The sequence below is a fragment of the Micropterus dolomieu genome, linkage group LG11, assembly GCF_021292245.1.
Source record: "Micropterus dolomieu isolate WLL.071019.BEF.003 ecotype Adirondacks linkage group LG11, ASM2129224v1, whole genome shotgun sequence".
NCBI classification, from domain to species: domain Eukaryota; kingdom Metazoa; phylum Chordata; class Actinopteri; order Centrarchiformes; family Centrarchidae; genus Micropterus; species Micropterus dolomieu.
This window is the reverse complement of record NC_060160.1, coordinates 10,761,897-10,778,606: the sequence shown is the minus strand read 5'-3', so window position 1 is coordinate 10,778,606 and position 16,710 is coordinate 10,761,897. Positions and strand designations below refer to the sequence as shown.

Genomic DNA, 16,710 nt, shown 5'->3' with positions numbered 1-16,710 from the left:
GTATTATCAGCAAAATGTACTTAAAGTATCAAAATTAAAAGTAAGGTGTTTAGTTTATTTAACTTCAGAAATCGGCAGTTCTTAACACATCAAGGAACACTTAATCATTCAGTTTATCAGAAAAGTTCAAATTCAGACACATGGTTTTCACGGGACAGGAAGGGTATGAAAAATTATATTCTGAAATGTAACATAAACAGTAAAATTTGCTTCTCAGATGTAGTGGAGTAGAAGTATAAAGCAGCATAAAATGGAAATGCTCAAGTAAAGTACAAGTACCTCAAATGTAGGTATTCATTCCACCGCTGGAGAAGTTTGAAAAATATATCAATATATATATCAAACACTTAACTGCACTGACATGTGATGCAAAAACAAGGAACAAGAAGATACATCATTTACTGTATGCAACTATCAGAAGGAGAATCATTTCAAATGTTTTGATATTAGTGCAGATCCAGTACCTGACTTTAAGTACAGACAGGGGAAATATTATATTGCTGTAAACTTGCTTTTCATTTAACAAAGAAGAAAATTATGATTTAAATTATTAAAGTAGATTACAAATCTGACCAGACATTCAATGCCAACATTTGGTAAAGTTTTTGGTCCGGACCAAAAAACACAACAAAAGAACAATTGAGAATTGGATACTCAGGCTTTTTTATATACAATGCACAAAGAAAGTTTATTCTATCATTTTTGGTACTTAAGTAGAATCTTGAAAATATTTGAGTTCAAGAGTTTTAAACCAAATACACAATGCATTTAGCAGTTTAACTACCTCATATTTAGTGATTCTAAAACAGACTGTAAAGCAGATTATTGCAAACAGTATGTTAAACACCCATCAACTAGCGAGAGCAACACTTACATATGTAAAATTAGTAGTAGCTCAGTGGTGATGCTAAGGACTGCTGTGCAGTTCATAGTAAATATACCTGACAGGAAGAACTGATAAGGATGAAAGGTTCCTATGAATTACCATAGGAAATGCATATGCATCACTGTCGACCCCTTATGGAAAGTTCAGGTAATGATACAACAACTTTATATTTACATTTTTACATTTCAAGTAAATGATGTAAATTAAAAAATTCACTGTTGGATATAAGATGCAAGATTTAGAAATATGTGGAATTTGACATGCTGAAATACTTTTGTCTAACACAAAACAACAGCACAAAAACAGATTAGCCCACTTGACCAACATGTGTATCTGCAGAGTTAGGAATGCATCTTCTATCATATCATCAAACCAACAAAAAAAAGACAGAAAAGAAAGTAAGAAGAAAGAAAGAAAATAGCACACTCTGGCCTGAAATTTTAACCTCTCTAAGTTTTATGAACATAACTAAACGGACATTTTGTGTACATCTGTGTACATAAAAATATTTAAACTACATCATTTAAAATGTTATGATATAACAAGATGCGGAGAAACACTAATATATTATAGAACACAGTAAAAATGTGTAAAAATGCTCATTGAGGTAGCCCCATTATTCCATTAAGTCTTTACCTTATGAGGCAATTTCATGTAAATTATCAACTTCATTTTTGCCTCTGTCAAATACAGATAGCCATGCCTGTAATTGTGCACGTTCCAAAGAAGTAAGAAAACGATGAAAGCAATGTTGGAGCGCACATCAAGACCATGCCATCTCTAATAAACATTCACTGCCTGTAGGGTCACCATTCAACCACTCAGACAGGACAGGAATCCCCTCTTTCCAAGTTTTATAGCGGTTTATGCCTTGATGTGTGATGCCCACCACCAACAACACATTGGGTCCAGATGGGAGGAGGCAGAAAAAGAAGGCAAGAGAGTCAGAGAGAGATAGAGAGAGAGAGAGCACGGTTGATGTACATCTGTCATGCATTATTGCAGCGAATGCCAGCGCTGCTATCCTGGCTTTAGAAACTATGTGACTATGTGATGGGTCCTCCTTAAATCACAATACGATTCCTCCTCCTCCTCCTCTGTGCCGCTTCTTTTTAGTGACTATATTAACACACAAACACACATAGGCAATGACACGTTCTCTCAATTCACACACAGGCACACACAAAAAAAACACAGTCTCAAACATCGGGTGCTTTCTTTCTGTCTTACACACACACACACACACACACACACACACACACACACACACACACACACACACACACACACACTATCCCCCTATGAATTCCTCAGGAAGGAGTCAGCCTTCTTCATTCCTCTGGACACAACTTTTCCTTAACAAGGTACTGATGGTCTTGACCTCCTCTTCAAACAAACCCTTCCCTCCAATCAGGGAGGATTGTGGAGCAGGGCTCAGCCGAGGCCTGTGGGTATTACAGAGGAAACGTCCTGATTCTCCTTGATTACTCGCTCTCTCTCTCTCTGTTTTCCCCCTCTTTCTGCCCCCGCTCTCTCGCTCCAAATGTCTCTGTCTCAGTGGCTTCTGGCTCTCCTGTTGTCTTTAACCCAATCTCGAACTTTTCTTTCCTGTCTATGTCTGTCTACTCACTGTATTTTCTTTCTTGTCTCGGCTGCATCCATCCCTCTGATTATTCCCCGGTTTGCTATTCAGAGTTTTCCAGTCTCTTGACGATGAGCTGTTCATCCACTTTGTTAGCAGAATTGATCAAATTCAACAAAACCTTCAATCAAGACTTTAGAGAGACAGTTAGGATCCAGTATTGTACTGTATGTGTGTTAATATTTCACAAATTGCCGTATTGACATGCGTGACAGGGGTAAAAGCACATATATATATGTAATTAAAATAATTACTCTTTAAAACCACATTTGACTATTAGTTAAAAAGAGTATGACATTTTCAAGAGGTGCATTTTCTTTCTCTCTCTCAGAGGAAATAGGAATGTTGAAAGTAATGTGTTTCAAAAACTACTACTATAATAATAATACTTTTCTGGAAGATATTCTCCACAACAATCTCATTCTTTCTTGTTATTATCCAATTCATGTTATTTCAAAAACTGTATAAGAACTATGTCTTTCTTACAGAAATATTCTTGCACAAACTTTGCCAGTTAGATTTAGATTAGATGTACTTCTTATGTTTATAATAATTTTTCTATGAATTCTAATTATTCTACAGATTACACTGGATGACAATGGAACACTGATATAGGATAACAAATATTGTAGGGAATACATTCATCATTATAGTTGTAATACAAACAGAGGTGCACAATTTAAAATATTATTCAAGTGAAGGAAAACCTCCTATAACATTGTAGTTGCTCAGAGGAAGTTCATCTGTAAGACAAAGACAGGTGTTTGGCATGTTTTTAAAATGTGCCGTGAAGACTACTTCAACAATCTCTGAATTTACTGACTTTTAATCCAAAACGTAGTTGCTACATGGCTATTAAAAAAGTGACATGACAGTGGATAAAATTGTTTTTGGGTGTTTGGCAAAAATGTAACAATCTAAAAGACTACAACATCTATAAAATGTGGAAAGAGAAAAGCAAAAGAGAGAAAAACAGCAACTCATGTAACTTGTTGCAGTCGATCCCGTGGAGCTGCAGCTTTTCTCTTCTGTGGGCTTTTCTTTACTTTCAATATTTTACTCAGAGAAAAATATTAATATATTCTATAATTAAAACACACTTATGTTGATGCATGGGCCAGAATTAAACCTGTGAGCTATCATTTTAAAAACAACATACAGAAGCAAATTTATGCTTACTCAATGTGGTATAAGACTATAAGTCGTTATCCCACTAGCATACAGCTAGCATGCTGTAGCACGTCTACTGCCATGCTAGTGGCTCTGTGTTGCTGTACTTAGCATTTAACTCAAAGCTGTGCCTAACATCAGCATGCAAACATACTCACAGTGACAATGCTAACATGCTGATATTTAGCTGGTATAATGTTTACCATATTTACCATTTTAGTTTTGTGTGTTAGCTTGCTAACTTTTTCTAAAAAGCACAAAAGCAAAGTACAGTTGAGGTTAATGAGAATGTCCTTTGTTTTTCAGGTAGAATCACCTAAATTATTACAATTCATCCTGAGGGGAACAGAAACGTGTGTACCAAATGTCATGGCAATCCATCCCATAGTTGTTGACACTTCACTTAAAGCCAACCATATGGTGGCGTTAAAGGAAAAATCAGGGATCACCAAAGACATTAAGAATTAACATCTGGGTACCATTAATGTCTGTACAAAATTTCATGGCAATCTATCCCATAGTTGTTAAGATATTTCAGTCTGGACCAAAGTGGTGGTCCGACCGACAGAAGGACATTGCCATCCCTAGAGCCACCCTGCTAGCGTGGATAAAAAGTAGCATTTGAGATGGCGTCTCATCCGCTCTCCACAGAGAACCATCCTGTCAGACATGTGCCATTGGTTTGCACCGAGCGTGCGTTCTCATGTTGTGGTGGCAGCTAAAGAGATGTAAAGCCTCTTGTCCTCACATGACCGGCTTTATTACAGGGCAGCCTTCCTCATCTAACTTCACCACTAATTCAACTGCTCTCTTGATCTTTCTGACTCTCACTGTCTCTCTCTTTTTCACCATGTTTACTGTGTTTCAGTGCCTCTCAACACTTCTGCTCTCTAGCTGTGGTGTTTTGTATTAAGGACAGTCTGGTTGAAATATGTGCTTTTTAAATGACACTGTGTGTGGGTGTGTGTGTTTGTATTACTGTATGACATGCATTTGTGGAAATCTATGTTTTTGTCGTTGTATGCATGTGTGAGGGGAAGTATGTGGGTGCAAGCATGTCAGAGACTGATGTATGTAAATGTGAAAGATACTCTATGTGTGTATGTGTGTGATGGCATAAAAAAAAAGAAGACAATAGCAGCACAAAATATAAAAGTCGAAACAGTGACACAACATTTTCACTGATGGGGCGAAGACGGTGAGGACTGTCCATCATAAATCAACAATTCTAACTATGACACTGTGAATAGGCGTCTGGGCAAAATGACCGGAAAGTGACACAACAGCCACAACAGTGTTACAGAATTCTTTTCACACTTCCTGGACAGTAACAGCAGGGCACGAGCGGGAACTGCCCCTCGAACAAGAGACCCCTCTGAGTCAGGAGAAAGGGGGACATTGTAGGCCAGAATCCAAAGGTCATTATGGCTGACTCCTGCTGACTCACTGATGGTCCAACCAGGCCTAGGAGGACCAATTTATGTACGTCTTGGGCCACCATTAGTCAAACATTCGTCACAATGTCCATTTAGGTGAAGAACATAAAGAGTGTATTCTGTTCTCTGGGGCCCAAATGTGGATTTCTCAATCCTGGCGTACCCTCATGTGATTGCGTTTCCTCCCCCTGCATGGTGGACTCGGTGGATTCCTGCATCAGAGGACTCCCACTGAGATGCTGACTGACTGATACCAAAACTGTGCCCGAAGGTAACTTGCTCTGTGGAAAAAAGAGCTTCTTCTGTGGAAAAGAAAAAGATGCCCTTCTTCCTCTTCTTATTCTGCAGAATTCTATCTTACACTTTATTGGTTGCTCAGTGCCGATTGGCTGACACATTATCTGATCTTTAAAAACATATCTTACCTGATTTGGGTACACTGATTGTTGTAGTTCTGCTTTAATTTGTGACGTTTTTTGTGGTAGTAGCCCTGCATGTCATGCATTTAGCATGCTTCTTGAAAGTGTGATGTATAGATTTTAAAAGAAAAGATGTCTCTTTCTCCAAATTACCTGTTCAAATGTTTGCATGTTTCTTAATACATTCTGACATGTCACAGTAGGAACATGTATAAATAATATAATTAATAATGGCTGAATTCCATTTAGCTGCTTCAATGTCAGGGTTCTGGTGTTGTGCAAGCCGGCTCACTGTCACATGGCTTACTGAGACACTTGAATAGAACGTAGCCTTGTGTAAAGTTATAAGTAACACCTGCGCTTTTACTACTATGACAAGTCAAAATGTCTGTGGAAAAGGCTTGTTTGTAGACCTCTGACTGGATAATCCGCCCAGCATCTATGTATATAAATGGAACTGCTGGGATTCTTGTTTACATATTTGATGAAAGTCACTTAGACTGAAAGGTCATGTTAAATAAATATGAAATAAATCAGCAGCAAGTGAGACAGTTTGTGCGTGTTTGGAGGCTTCGTGTTTTGACTGGGGCTTAGTCACTGTCTATTTTGCAATAGTGACTGGCATTTTCACAACAATAGGACTGGAAGCAAACCAATCAACATTGTGACATCATTGTTCATGTTAAGGCAACCATGCAAAGAATGAGTAACCATGAGTAGTTTTCTTTAACATAGATCCTCTTAGAATAAACCCGAAGGTCGTGTGAAATATTACAGATGAACTGTCTCTACAGCCAGTTTCCACTTTAAAAAAACTTTTGTTGAGCTGTGTCCAAACGCCAGTTTCACAAAGATGTTTCATGTTTTAATTTAGCTCTGATATAGGTCTAATGCAAGTTAGACAGTTTCACAAATATGAGGACTGCCTTATTCGAAAAAGTTAGCCACCCTATCCGCAAACTTAACTAAGAGCCATGTTTCCATGGTTGCAATCAGTGACACCTGCTGACCGGTGGCACCAACTGGCCCCAAAGAAGAAAACATGGCTCATTATTTGAGGTTTGCTAACAATGCTGTGGAGTGAGGGATTGGAGGGGAAAGACAGACTGTTGGAAATATACAGCAATGAGGAAACTATCCTGAGCTGACTGACAAGTTAGCAGAAGTACTGAGCCCAGCAGCTCAGCTCTACTACAGGTCTGCGCTTCGTTGAGATTTTATGAGGTTTTATTGTATTGTTACGCTTTTCACTGAATTGTCCCAGTAAAATGTCCTTGTAACTGTTGAATTCTTTCGAAGAATTACAAACATTTTCTGCTGGACTGAAGGGAGACGAGCTGCCCGATGCGGTTGCTATGCCAGCCATGTTTTTTTAGTTTTAAAAAAATGGATAGTCAAGAACTCAACAGCTTTGTGCGACAGACAGATGCAGATACTTGTATAAAGTCTGACTATTAGTTGGACCAGTCTGTCTTTGTGAAACCCACCCCAAAAGTTCAAAATATAAGATAACTGTAAATTATTGAGTAATATAGTAGCACAAATAGACAAGCAAGAAAATAGAAGGCAATTCAGAGACTAGTTGTTGAATCACAGATCATTTCATTTGTTTAAAGATGCATCAACGCTCCTCGCATGAATCTGAGGAGAAATGTGAAATTCAGGATCAATAGAGATTCAACCAGATTATTTTAATCAAACACAATTACTGGACATAAAGGTTCTCAGGGATAAATTAACAGTGTAGGAGGATATTAGGGCTACAGTAGCCTACTGGTTCTGATGTTATTCAACACATCATAAGACAATTTTTATGTCTGAGTCAAAACTGACAATTCAAGAGATTCAAGTGCATACAAAGAGGTTTGTTGTTTGTGAAAAGGAGGGTCTGTCTCACCCTCTCCATAGACAAGGAGATATCAAAAAAAAAAAAGAGAAAGACACTTCAGGATTTGGAAACCTTTCCTGTTACTCTCAGTGACTCAACAGCCTCCTATGGTGAAACACTGTAAAGCAGAGACCTGAGGCATGGAAAGTAACAGAGACAGAGTGATTCAGTGAAAGTGAATGGCTCTGACTCCCCTGCCCATCACTGAAGGGGGAGAGGGAAAAAAAAGAGCAGTGAAAGGACGGAAAGAGGGGGAAATGACTGGTGGCTGTGTGGGAAGAGAGAGAGAGAGAGAGAGAGAGAGAGAGAGAGAGAGAGAGAGAGAGAGGAGGGGCTTAAAAAGTATGAACTTGTGTATGATTAAGCTGCAGGAAGCATTAAGAAGGGAAAAGACTGCCAACAGGACACGGTATACTCACTCTTTTAGCCTTTTACTGAGGACGAGTTGCCTTATGGCTCCTCAGAGGGTGACTTTTTCTGCCGGGTCACACTTTTTCTAGCGCGCTCCTTCACTCCTGAGAGTTGTCTTGTTAATAAAATCCGGAGCATTCAGATTGAGCCCGTGCTGTTTTTCCTCTTTCCACCGTGCGTAATTTCTATCCAGGATCGAAAAAAAGGCGACATCACAACAACACGAGGACGAGGAATCAAGACAGAAATAAAACGAGCTGGGGAAAATGAAAGCCGTCTTGGATCTCTGCATGATTTTCCTCATGCTGCACGCTCCCGGCGTGCTGTCCTTGTCCACACGTAAGTTGCACATAGATGTCCATCGATGCGCAAAGCCATGGTCTGGCTGGGAAAGGGTTGATTTTGGGTATAGGCTGCCTTTTTGGTGTACTAAGACCAGTTTAAACCATGTGTCACCCAAAGAACTTAGTGTAAACAGCTGTGTGACATTTTCCTGCTCTGGTATGTATGAGTTTTGAGTTCAAAAATTGATTTTAGAGTACATCACATTTTAAAAAGGAAATTTGTCATGCAAACAGATAAACTACAATCATTGATAAGACAATGATAGGGATATTACAGTGATATTAATGTTGGATACATACTATTTTTGTAAGGGTATAGACAAACAATACAGAAACACTACAAGCACTGATATAAATATTATAGTGATATAGGGATACAATTACTATTTTGCAAAGATATTAGTCAGTGCAAACATTGTTTAAAAAATGTAAGCCCTGATAATAATTTTACAGGAATGTTACAGTGATATTATAGAGTATAAAAACACTAAAATCTTCACTAAAGTGTTCCAAACAGGGTACATGGTTCCATTGGAGGAATAAATCAACATAACATTATGTAAATCCCACATAGGAACACATATGATTAACACTTATCCTTCATTGGGATACTGTATTTGAAATATGTTTCCAACACAAAATAACTCAGCAGACTCGCTCCTAAGTTGCTTTATAAGGGCTAACTTGCTTGGGTCCACTCTGGTTGATTTCTGCACATATTAGAAAAGGACAAATGCCACTTTATCCAGTTGACACCCCCTGTTATTGATGTGCTCCTGCTGAAGTACAGTGGTTGGATCCCTGCAGAGAGAACTCATCCCCCAGGATGCTGACTTTCAACAAGTCGGGCCATAATTTGTTTAACACATGGAGGGCAAGGAGGCTTTACGAACCGCAACAAAACAGTGACATCATTTGCTCGGGTTTTGGAGAATGTTAACCGGCAGCTTAATGCACAGTAACGTAAATAAATCAAAGTTATGTCCGCTTCCCCATTAAGTGGCTGGATTAGTTTTTATGGTGAGCACACTGGCAAAGAGCAGCTCCTCAGGGAGGATCTCCTGTTATTCATCCAGTTTGAAAAGCGCTAATAAAAGAAAGTATACTTTTAGGGGCTTATGGAGGACAATGGGCCTTGATCATAAGCGGCCCGCTGTTTATTATAGGGCCTAATAGGTCATTACTGTTTTATTCACTGTAATAATGGAGGGTGCCTCCCCTTGACTTAGTGTGCTGTGGTTTACAGATGCCACTGAAATAAAATAGTTTAAATGTGGAATTTTCTTACCAACATATAATTAGTTTTTTGTGTAGCTCATAATCCCATAAAGTTTGAGTTTATATGTCCTGTTATCGTATAAAGAGGTATTTATGTTGGCTATGATCATTTAAGACCAAATATTCCACTCTGAAACACTCCACTGAAATTAACTTCTCATATCCTACATCTCCCATTTCTCCTGCCTGTGCTTGCCCTAATTTGACTTGACGTTAGACAAGATAATCTCTCCTCTCTCCAGATAGGAGCATCTGTTAAATACCTCGAATGAAAATCTGTTTTTTTTCCCCCCAAAAAACAAAACAAACATCCGCTGCCATCTCCTCAATCTCTTTTCAGATGTTGTTGCACGGCTCGTTGTCACTAAATGTTGCGTGACTTCTTCCACTTGGCTCGTCCACACTGGTCCTTCAAAATGTTCCACATGTACTACACGTCTATTGTGGAGCAGACAGAGGAAAGTATAGGCTTTCTTTGAACTGGATGAGTTCTTTAGAAACAGGAGGGGATGTCATGTACCTTTTGAAGGCTGACAGCATAAAGAAAAGTCTTTTCAAGTCACCAAAGACTTAAAATCTGCCATAAATGTCAAAGGAGATCTCCTACTCTGGCTGAAACAGAAATTGAAAAATAGCTCTCTGCTCTCAATCCATCTTGCCCAAAAACTCCATTGCGGGGTTAATCCCTGGCCCTGATCAGAGCTGTGCTTCAAGCAGCCTCAGCGTCTCCAAACAATTAATATTTTACAAGCCATTTCCTCCAGTCAGCGTGTTAAGCAGAGACAATAAACAGCAGTAATTGTGTATCACTGTAGTGTTTGAACTGTAGAAGTAGGGGTGTTAAGGGGCTTCACACCCCGCTTAAGGGCAATGTCCCGTCCTCAGCGCCCAGAACACATAAACACTGATTGTTATTCAGATGGATCAGCATATTATTGACTAATCACAGCCGCCTTTAGTCTGCCGGATCCGGTGACAAAGACAACCGCCCTCAGTGCATGTGTTTGTTTGTATTCATGTGTGTGCATAAATGTGTAGAAGTGCTGTGTCAAAGCTCTAGTTGGGGTTATGATATTGATATTGGTGTGGAGTTACAGTTGAATTAACTTCTTCAAAGGCAGCTCCTCCATCAAGGACAACACAATGTATGTCAGCAGTAAGGTGGCTGGTAGCTGAATAGATGTGGCCCCGGGCGCAGATTTGGAGTGGTCTGACAAAATGTTGACGCTCTCCCTCACTCACTTCCCAGTCATTTCTGCATAGAAATCGTCTTGCTTACATGTTTTCATATCGCTGTCTACTTAGGTGGGCAACATTTTTCTTTTAAGATCCTCCAATCTGAAGAAATAAACTCTGCCTCTAGATGTTTTTGTCCTTCTGGTGCTGTGTTAACCTCTAGTGAGAGCAAAAACTCTTCCACTCTCATTCTCAGCCTAAAACTTTGGAACAATCACATGACCATCTGAAGATATTGTCATGTCATCAGCTGTCTTCCTCTAATATCCATCTCTTCCGGCCCTGCTCCAGATGTAGCAGTAATCTACCCCCAGGACCCTGTCCTTCGTATGGGGTCCAACCTGACCGCCAGCTGCTGGGTCCACTCCGACCTCGGTGTCCACGCCAGCTCTCTGTTCTGGACGCTCAACGGTCAACAGCTGCCCAGCTCCCTGTACAAAGTGCTGAGCCCGACCAACCTCAGTGTGACGCTGGCTGGACTCAACGCTTCCAGGCAAACGTCTGGTGACAACCTGGTCTGTCACAACCACAAGGGACACATCTTGGCTGGCTCCTGCCTCTATGTCGGGAGTAAGTTGAAGTTTCTTTTTTTAGCGTAGTTTCACTCATGTAGAGGAACCATATTTTTTATTTTATCATTTTATTAGTATGTTTTTGGCCGCCATTTCTCTGGGTGGAACATGACTGCATTTGTCTCTCCGCTGTTTAGTGAATGTTAAGGAGAGGGGTATAGGGTATAACAAAGAGGTGAGGAGTGGAAAGGTAACAGCAAGGAAATAGTGGGCAGATGTTTAAGTGTCTCTACACAGTTGTGGCTGTATTTTATGTTTAGTATTCCTGCTTTCAGGCCAGTGAGAGGCCTCCATGAGTGTGTCACTGTGTGACGCTTTGAGCACCTGTGTGGTCCATTACTCGCTCAATCACTCATAAGGTATGGGTCATAGGACATTTTACACAGACAAATATTTGTAGTTTTTTTCTTATGAGGGCCAGCATTTTACAGTGAAATTTATTGGGTGATTATGTTAATGTTGTGCTACGATGTGTGTCTCCTCCGGGGGCAGTCCTTTCCTTCAAGAACTAGTTTAGCATTTTGGGAAATACGTTTATTTGCTTTCTAGCTGAGAGTTAGATGAGAAGAAGAAGTTAGCTTAGCTTAGCATTATGATTGGAAGACTTCCTTTAGTGCTGTTGTTACTGTTAGTTTTCCAGGCAAAACAGCTGAGATATATCGTGTTAATTAGTGAGCTTTAGAGGTGCTGGCATGCACCTTTGGACAGCAACAGGCTACTTTTTTTTAACTCTTTGTGTTAAGCAAAGCTCACCCTGGTTGCTGGCCTTAGCTACATATTTACACAGTGAAACTATTTCATTTTAGTCAAAATGACTATAACCTAATAGTACCCTGAACACAAAAAACAAGCCTTTAATGATTATTCTGTTTATTACATCTTTGGTCTTCTGTTTGTAGTTTTGGCCATAATTTCTATCAGTTATGATAACATTGTATTCAGCAAAGTAATTGAGGTCTGGGAGCACAGCGGCATCCCTACAGCATAGTCTGACAAGGCAAGAAACACAAGCAGTCAGATGATCAACAGCCGACAGATTATCAAGACAAGCCAGATTATCTAAACCACTTTACTTAGTGGTAAACTTTTCAGGAGTCACAAAAACTTAACCATGAAGAAACACGTGTTTTCATTTTTCTCAGGCACGCACGCACGCACGCACGCACGCACGCACGCACAAGGAGATGCAGTTGGGATTCTAATCTCTGTGCGACACTGGTGTTGAGTACCCTGTGTTCTGAGAGATGAGGAATGTTGGCAGGGATCCCGAGTCTGACCAAATCAGACACACACGCACGCACGCACGCGCGCGCACACACACACACACACACACACACACACACACACACACACAAATTAAGAAAAACACACCCATTTCTAAGGAACATCACTAGTGGGTGAATTACACTCAGAAGGAAAGGGCTGAAGAAATGGCTGGAGATAACTTTGTAAACTCACTGGCCCTACATCTTCCCTCCACCTTCTTTACTCTACCTTCTCTTACCCTCTGTTCTACTCTCTTCACTAATGTCTCTCACTCTACCCCCCCCCCCCCCCCCCCCCCCCCCCCCCCCATCTGTCCATCTGTCCCTTTTTCTGTCCCAGTGCCTCCAGAGAAGCCGGTCAATCTGACCTGCTGGTCCAGGAACACCAAAGACCTGACTTGCAGCTGGGTGCCGGGAGGGAAAGGAGAGACTAACATCAGCACACAGTACACACTCAAGTACAAACTCAGGTATATACACACACATACACCATACAGCTACATGCAATTCAGTCATTCAACTCACTACAGTATCTGAAAATCAGTATTTTCTTGAAGTTAAAAAAAGCCTTCTGAACATGATTAATGCCATTTGCATTGAAAATCAAACGCCTTCTCCTCAGAGTCATAACTCAATCAAATCAGAGGCATCAGAGCCAGTGCACAGGCATAACATACAAACTTCTTGAATTAGTACAACTTACTTTTTTCTAAAAGTCTAGAGACTGCTTTCATCAAGGATAAACATCCATAAAACAAATTATTTAAATTTTTGGGTAGTTTACACTATCAGTATCTTTTTATAGGACTAATGCTGCGTTTAGACTACACGATATAAGCCAGAAATTAGCCCGACCTTACAGACATAGGGCGTCGGGAATTAAAACGGGCATAGAGCGTAAAATGTATCGTTGTATACTGAGTGGTGTATATAATAGTGGACAACAACCAATGCCACATCTGGGACGCCTCACAACATCCCGACCAAAAGACATTTCAGAATATTTTTCTCTTGCCTAGAATGACCACAGCGTGTTCCATAACGTTGGATTTCATAGCACTCTTCCACGTACAACTGCAAACATGACAAAACTATGATTGGCCGAGGATGAACAACGTGTAGTCTGTCATGTCTCTCGGTCAAGTCACGGCAAGATGTATGACTCTATAATCTGACACAGTGAACGTTTCAACAGACAGAAATAAGACATAGTATGTTTTCTTTTATAGTAACTGTCCCAGAACCCACTAACATACCAACTGGCTGTGCACTAAGCCAGGTGGTATGGAATGGTGGCAGGTTGACCACACAAATTTTATCAGCTGGAGCTAGTTCAAATAAAGAAACGGTATTGTTCTTGCAGCATAGAGCTAGTTAGTCTGTTGTGATAAGGAAAGATTTGACTGTTCTTTTTTGAAACATATCTTGTTTGGCATGCTTAGTTTTGTTTTCTCATTTAACATCGATGTGTTTGGCTAATGTAACGCTATCAGGTAACAAGATTGGCTGTGGTTGGAGTGTAAATGCAGTAGAGTGGGACAGAGATGTTAACATTACCCTAAACTCTGATATAGTTGCATCCAGGATGGACTTAGTGGCGAAATACTATACACATTTTTTAAATGGTACCTGTAACCCCACAAAATATTATAGTTAATTATGTGCTCCTTAATTTGAAGTAATGCTCTGTTAGTACTATAAGAAGTAAGCTAGTTAGGCGGGCATGGTAACGATTGCAACCATAGCCTGTTTAATTAATTCCTTACACCTTTCATCTTGTGTTTTGGTTTTGGATAGGCTTGGAAGATACTGCTCTCCAAACTATTTGTATACAGAGTATCGCTCTTATTACAGCCCCATAAACATCGCTTATACGTAGAGCCAACCACAGTTTGACAAGCCGTAGCCAGGCTAAGCTATGATTGGACAATTGGGTGAGGAGAGGATTAACGAACGGTCAATTAATAGTATTTCTGAGAAGCCTAACTTATTCTGCAAATCACAACATGTGATTTTGATTTTGCCTGTAAATCAAGGGAGTAAAAACCAAGCAAAACCAGCCTTGGGTTCAAATGAGTTAAATATCCAAGGTGAGTTCCCAGTCAAAATCAACATATTTCGTGATTTTTTGTGATACTGACATGCCTCCAAAAATCCCCAGAAACAAGCTAAAGTGGAGCTGGAAACAGGTTTAAATACCTTTTATCTCTTTGGCAGAGCTTATTTTAAGAATACTAACATCAGTGGTTGCCAAACGGTGAAGCCCTTCATCTTTTCATGATGAATTGGTAAACGGGTTTTCATCTGGGAACAATACATTTTCAAAAATGAGTTTCAGATGGGATTGTAAGCTCTCCTCACATTTTTTGATACTTAAATCAGCTATTTAAAAACACCAAAAGGGAAATGACTTGACATGCAGTGCCCACAGGCGTGTCAACTGCACGGAAATCTCTTACTGCAGTCACATTAGTGTAAATAAGGACCAGACAAATTCTTAACTAGCATATTGATGCTGTCCAGAGATATTTCAGTGTTTTCTGTTTTCCTTCCAGATGGTATGGTAAGGAGAAGGAGTGTGAGGATTACACTCATTCGCAGCCTTACTCCTGCAGCATCACTCGGGACTTGCACCTCTTCACGCCCTACGAGATCTGGGTGGAGGCCTCCAACCAGCTGGGCCAGGCTACCTCTGATGTCATCACCCTCGACATCCTAGACGTGGGTGAGTGTGGGAAGAAGTGAACTATGACCCCCTTTCTTGAACTGCAGTTTTTTTTAGAGCTTCGAGCCTTAGATCCTAGTGTCAGAGAGCCCTCAGGCTAAAATCTAGGACAGGGGATACCAGCCTTTAAGGCTTGTGACCCTTGATAAAACAAAACTATGTCTACCTGCATGTCTGTGACTTGTAAGCAGTTCAGTCAGGGAGGGATTTTGTGATTTCCCCCTCTCAGATTCTTTATTCTTTATCCAAATCCCCATTAGCGACATCAAAGTGGTAGTTCAGAATCACACAGTCTCACTGCAAGAGGAAAAGGAACAACGAAGCAAACTATAACTGAAGTGATTTAATAATAATAATAATAACAATATATTTTATTTCTGTAGCGCTTTTCAGGACACTCAAAGACACTTTACAGTAAAACCAGAAGTTAAGTACATTTAAAACTGATTAAAACATAAATAGCATAATTTGCAAATAAAAGTAGGAAACACTAAAACTACAGTGATAAAAAAAATATATGATAGCACCCAATGCTAAAAAAAGTCAAAACACCTATATGAAACCCATTACTTTCTGAAAGAAAATCTACTTAACTAATCAAGGCTAACACAATGTTAGCCAGTTAAAATGATCATGTTAATTCCCATCCCACTAACTTGGCTTTTTGAATGCAACTGAAGGATTGTTTTTGTTTATTTTAAAATTAGTTCATTTAAAGAAAGTTCAACATTTTGGGAGATGCACTTACTTTCTGCCTTTCCAAGAGTGAGACTGGGAAGATTGATACCACTTTCATATCTCTGCATTAACTTTGAAGCTACAGCAGGGAGGCGATTAGCTTAGCTTTGCTTAGCATTAATAATAATAATAAATAATATAATAATAATCCTTATTTGTAGAGCACTTTTCAAAAACAAGTTACAAAGTCATTTAACAAGTGTAAAGAATAATACAAAAAAAAAACAAGGTAAGAGCATGAAAAATTAATATAAAATTAGTAAAATACAATAAAATAAAAGTGATAAAATAAAGTCAAATAAGATCGGGAAAGGCTCTCCTATAAAAGTATGTTTTAAGAAGGGACTTAAAAGAGTTCACTGACTCAGCCGACCTGATTTCCTCGGGCAGGCTGTTCCAGAGCCTCGGGGCCCTGACAGCAAACGCTCTGTCCCCTTTAGTTTTCAGTCGAGACTCTGGAACAGACAACAGACCTCTGCCCGAGGATCTCAAGGTACGTGCTGGTGTGTATGGGACTAAAAGTTCAGAAATATAACAAGGCGAGAGGCCATGAAGAGCTTTAAAAGTGATCAATAGAATTTTAAAGTCAATTCTAAAACATACTGGGAGCCAGTGTAATGAAGCTAAAATAGGAGTAATGTGGTCATATTTCTTTGTTCTGGTTAAAAGCCTGGCAGCTGAGTTCTGGACAGTCTGGAGT

General features: G+C 39.7%; 1 protein-coding gene across 5 annotated transcripts in view; it reads left to right on the top strand.

Moving 5' to 3' along the window:
* crlf1a (cytokine receptor-like factor 1a) overlaps positions 1-16,710 on the top strand; it is a 35,165-nt gene that overhangs the window by 4,476 nt on the left and 13,979 nt on the right. For 4 of the 5 annotated variants that reach the window (XR_006827010.1, XR_006827009.1, XM_046061908.1 and 1 more), the window contains exons 1-4: positions 7,854-8,191; positions 11,002-11,280; positions 12,888-13,017; positions 15,103-15,272. Coding sequence is in view for 3 of the 5 variants with exons in the window: in XM_046061908.1 (XP_045917864.1) it covers positions 8,119-8,191; positions 11,002-11,280; positions 12,888-13,017; positions 15,103-15,272 (652 nt within the window). In the remaining 2 variants the exon portion in view is untranslated. Of the gene's footprint in view, positions 1-7,853; positions 8,192-11,001; positions 11,281-12,887; positions 13,018-15,102; positions 15,273-16,710 lie in introns of those variants that run through there. The other variant, XM_046061907.1, reaches the window with a different exon arrangement.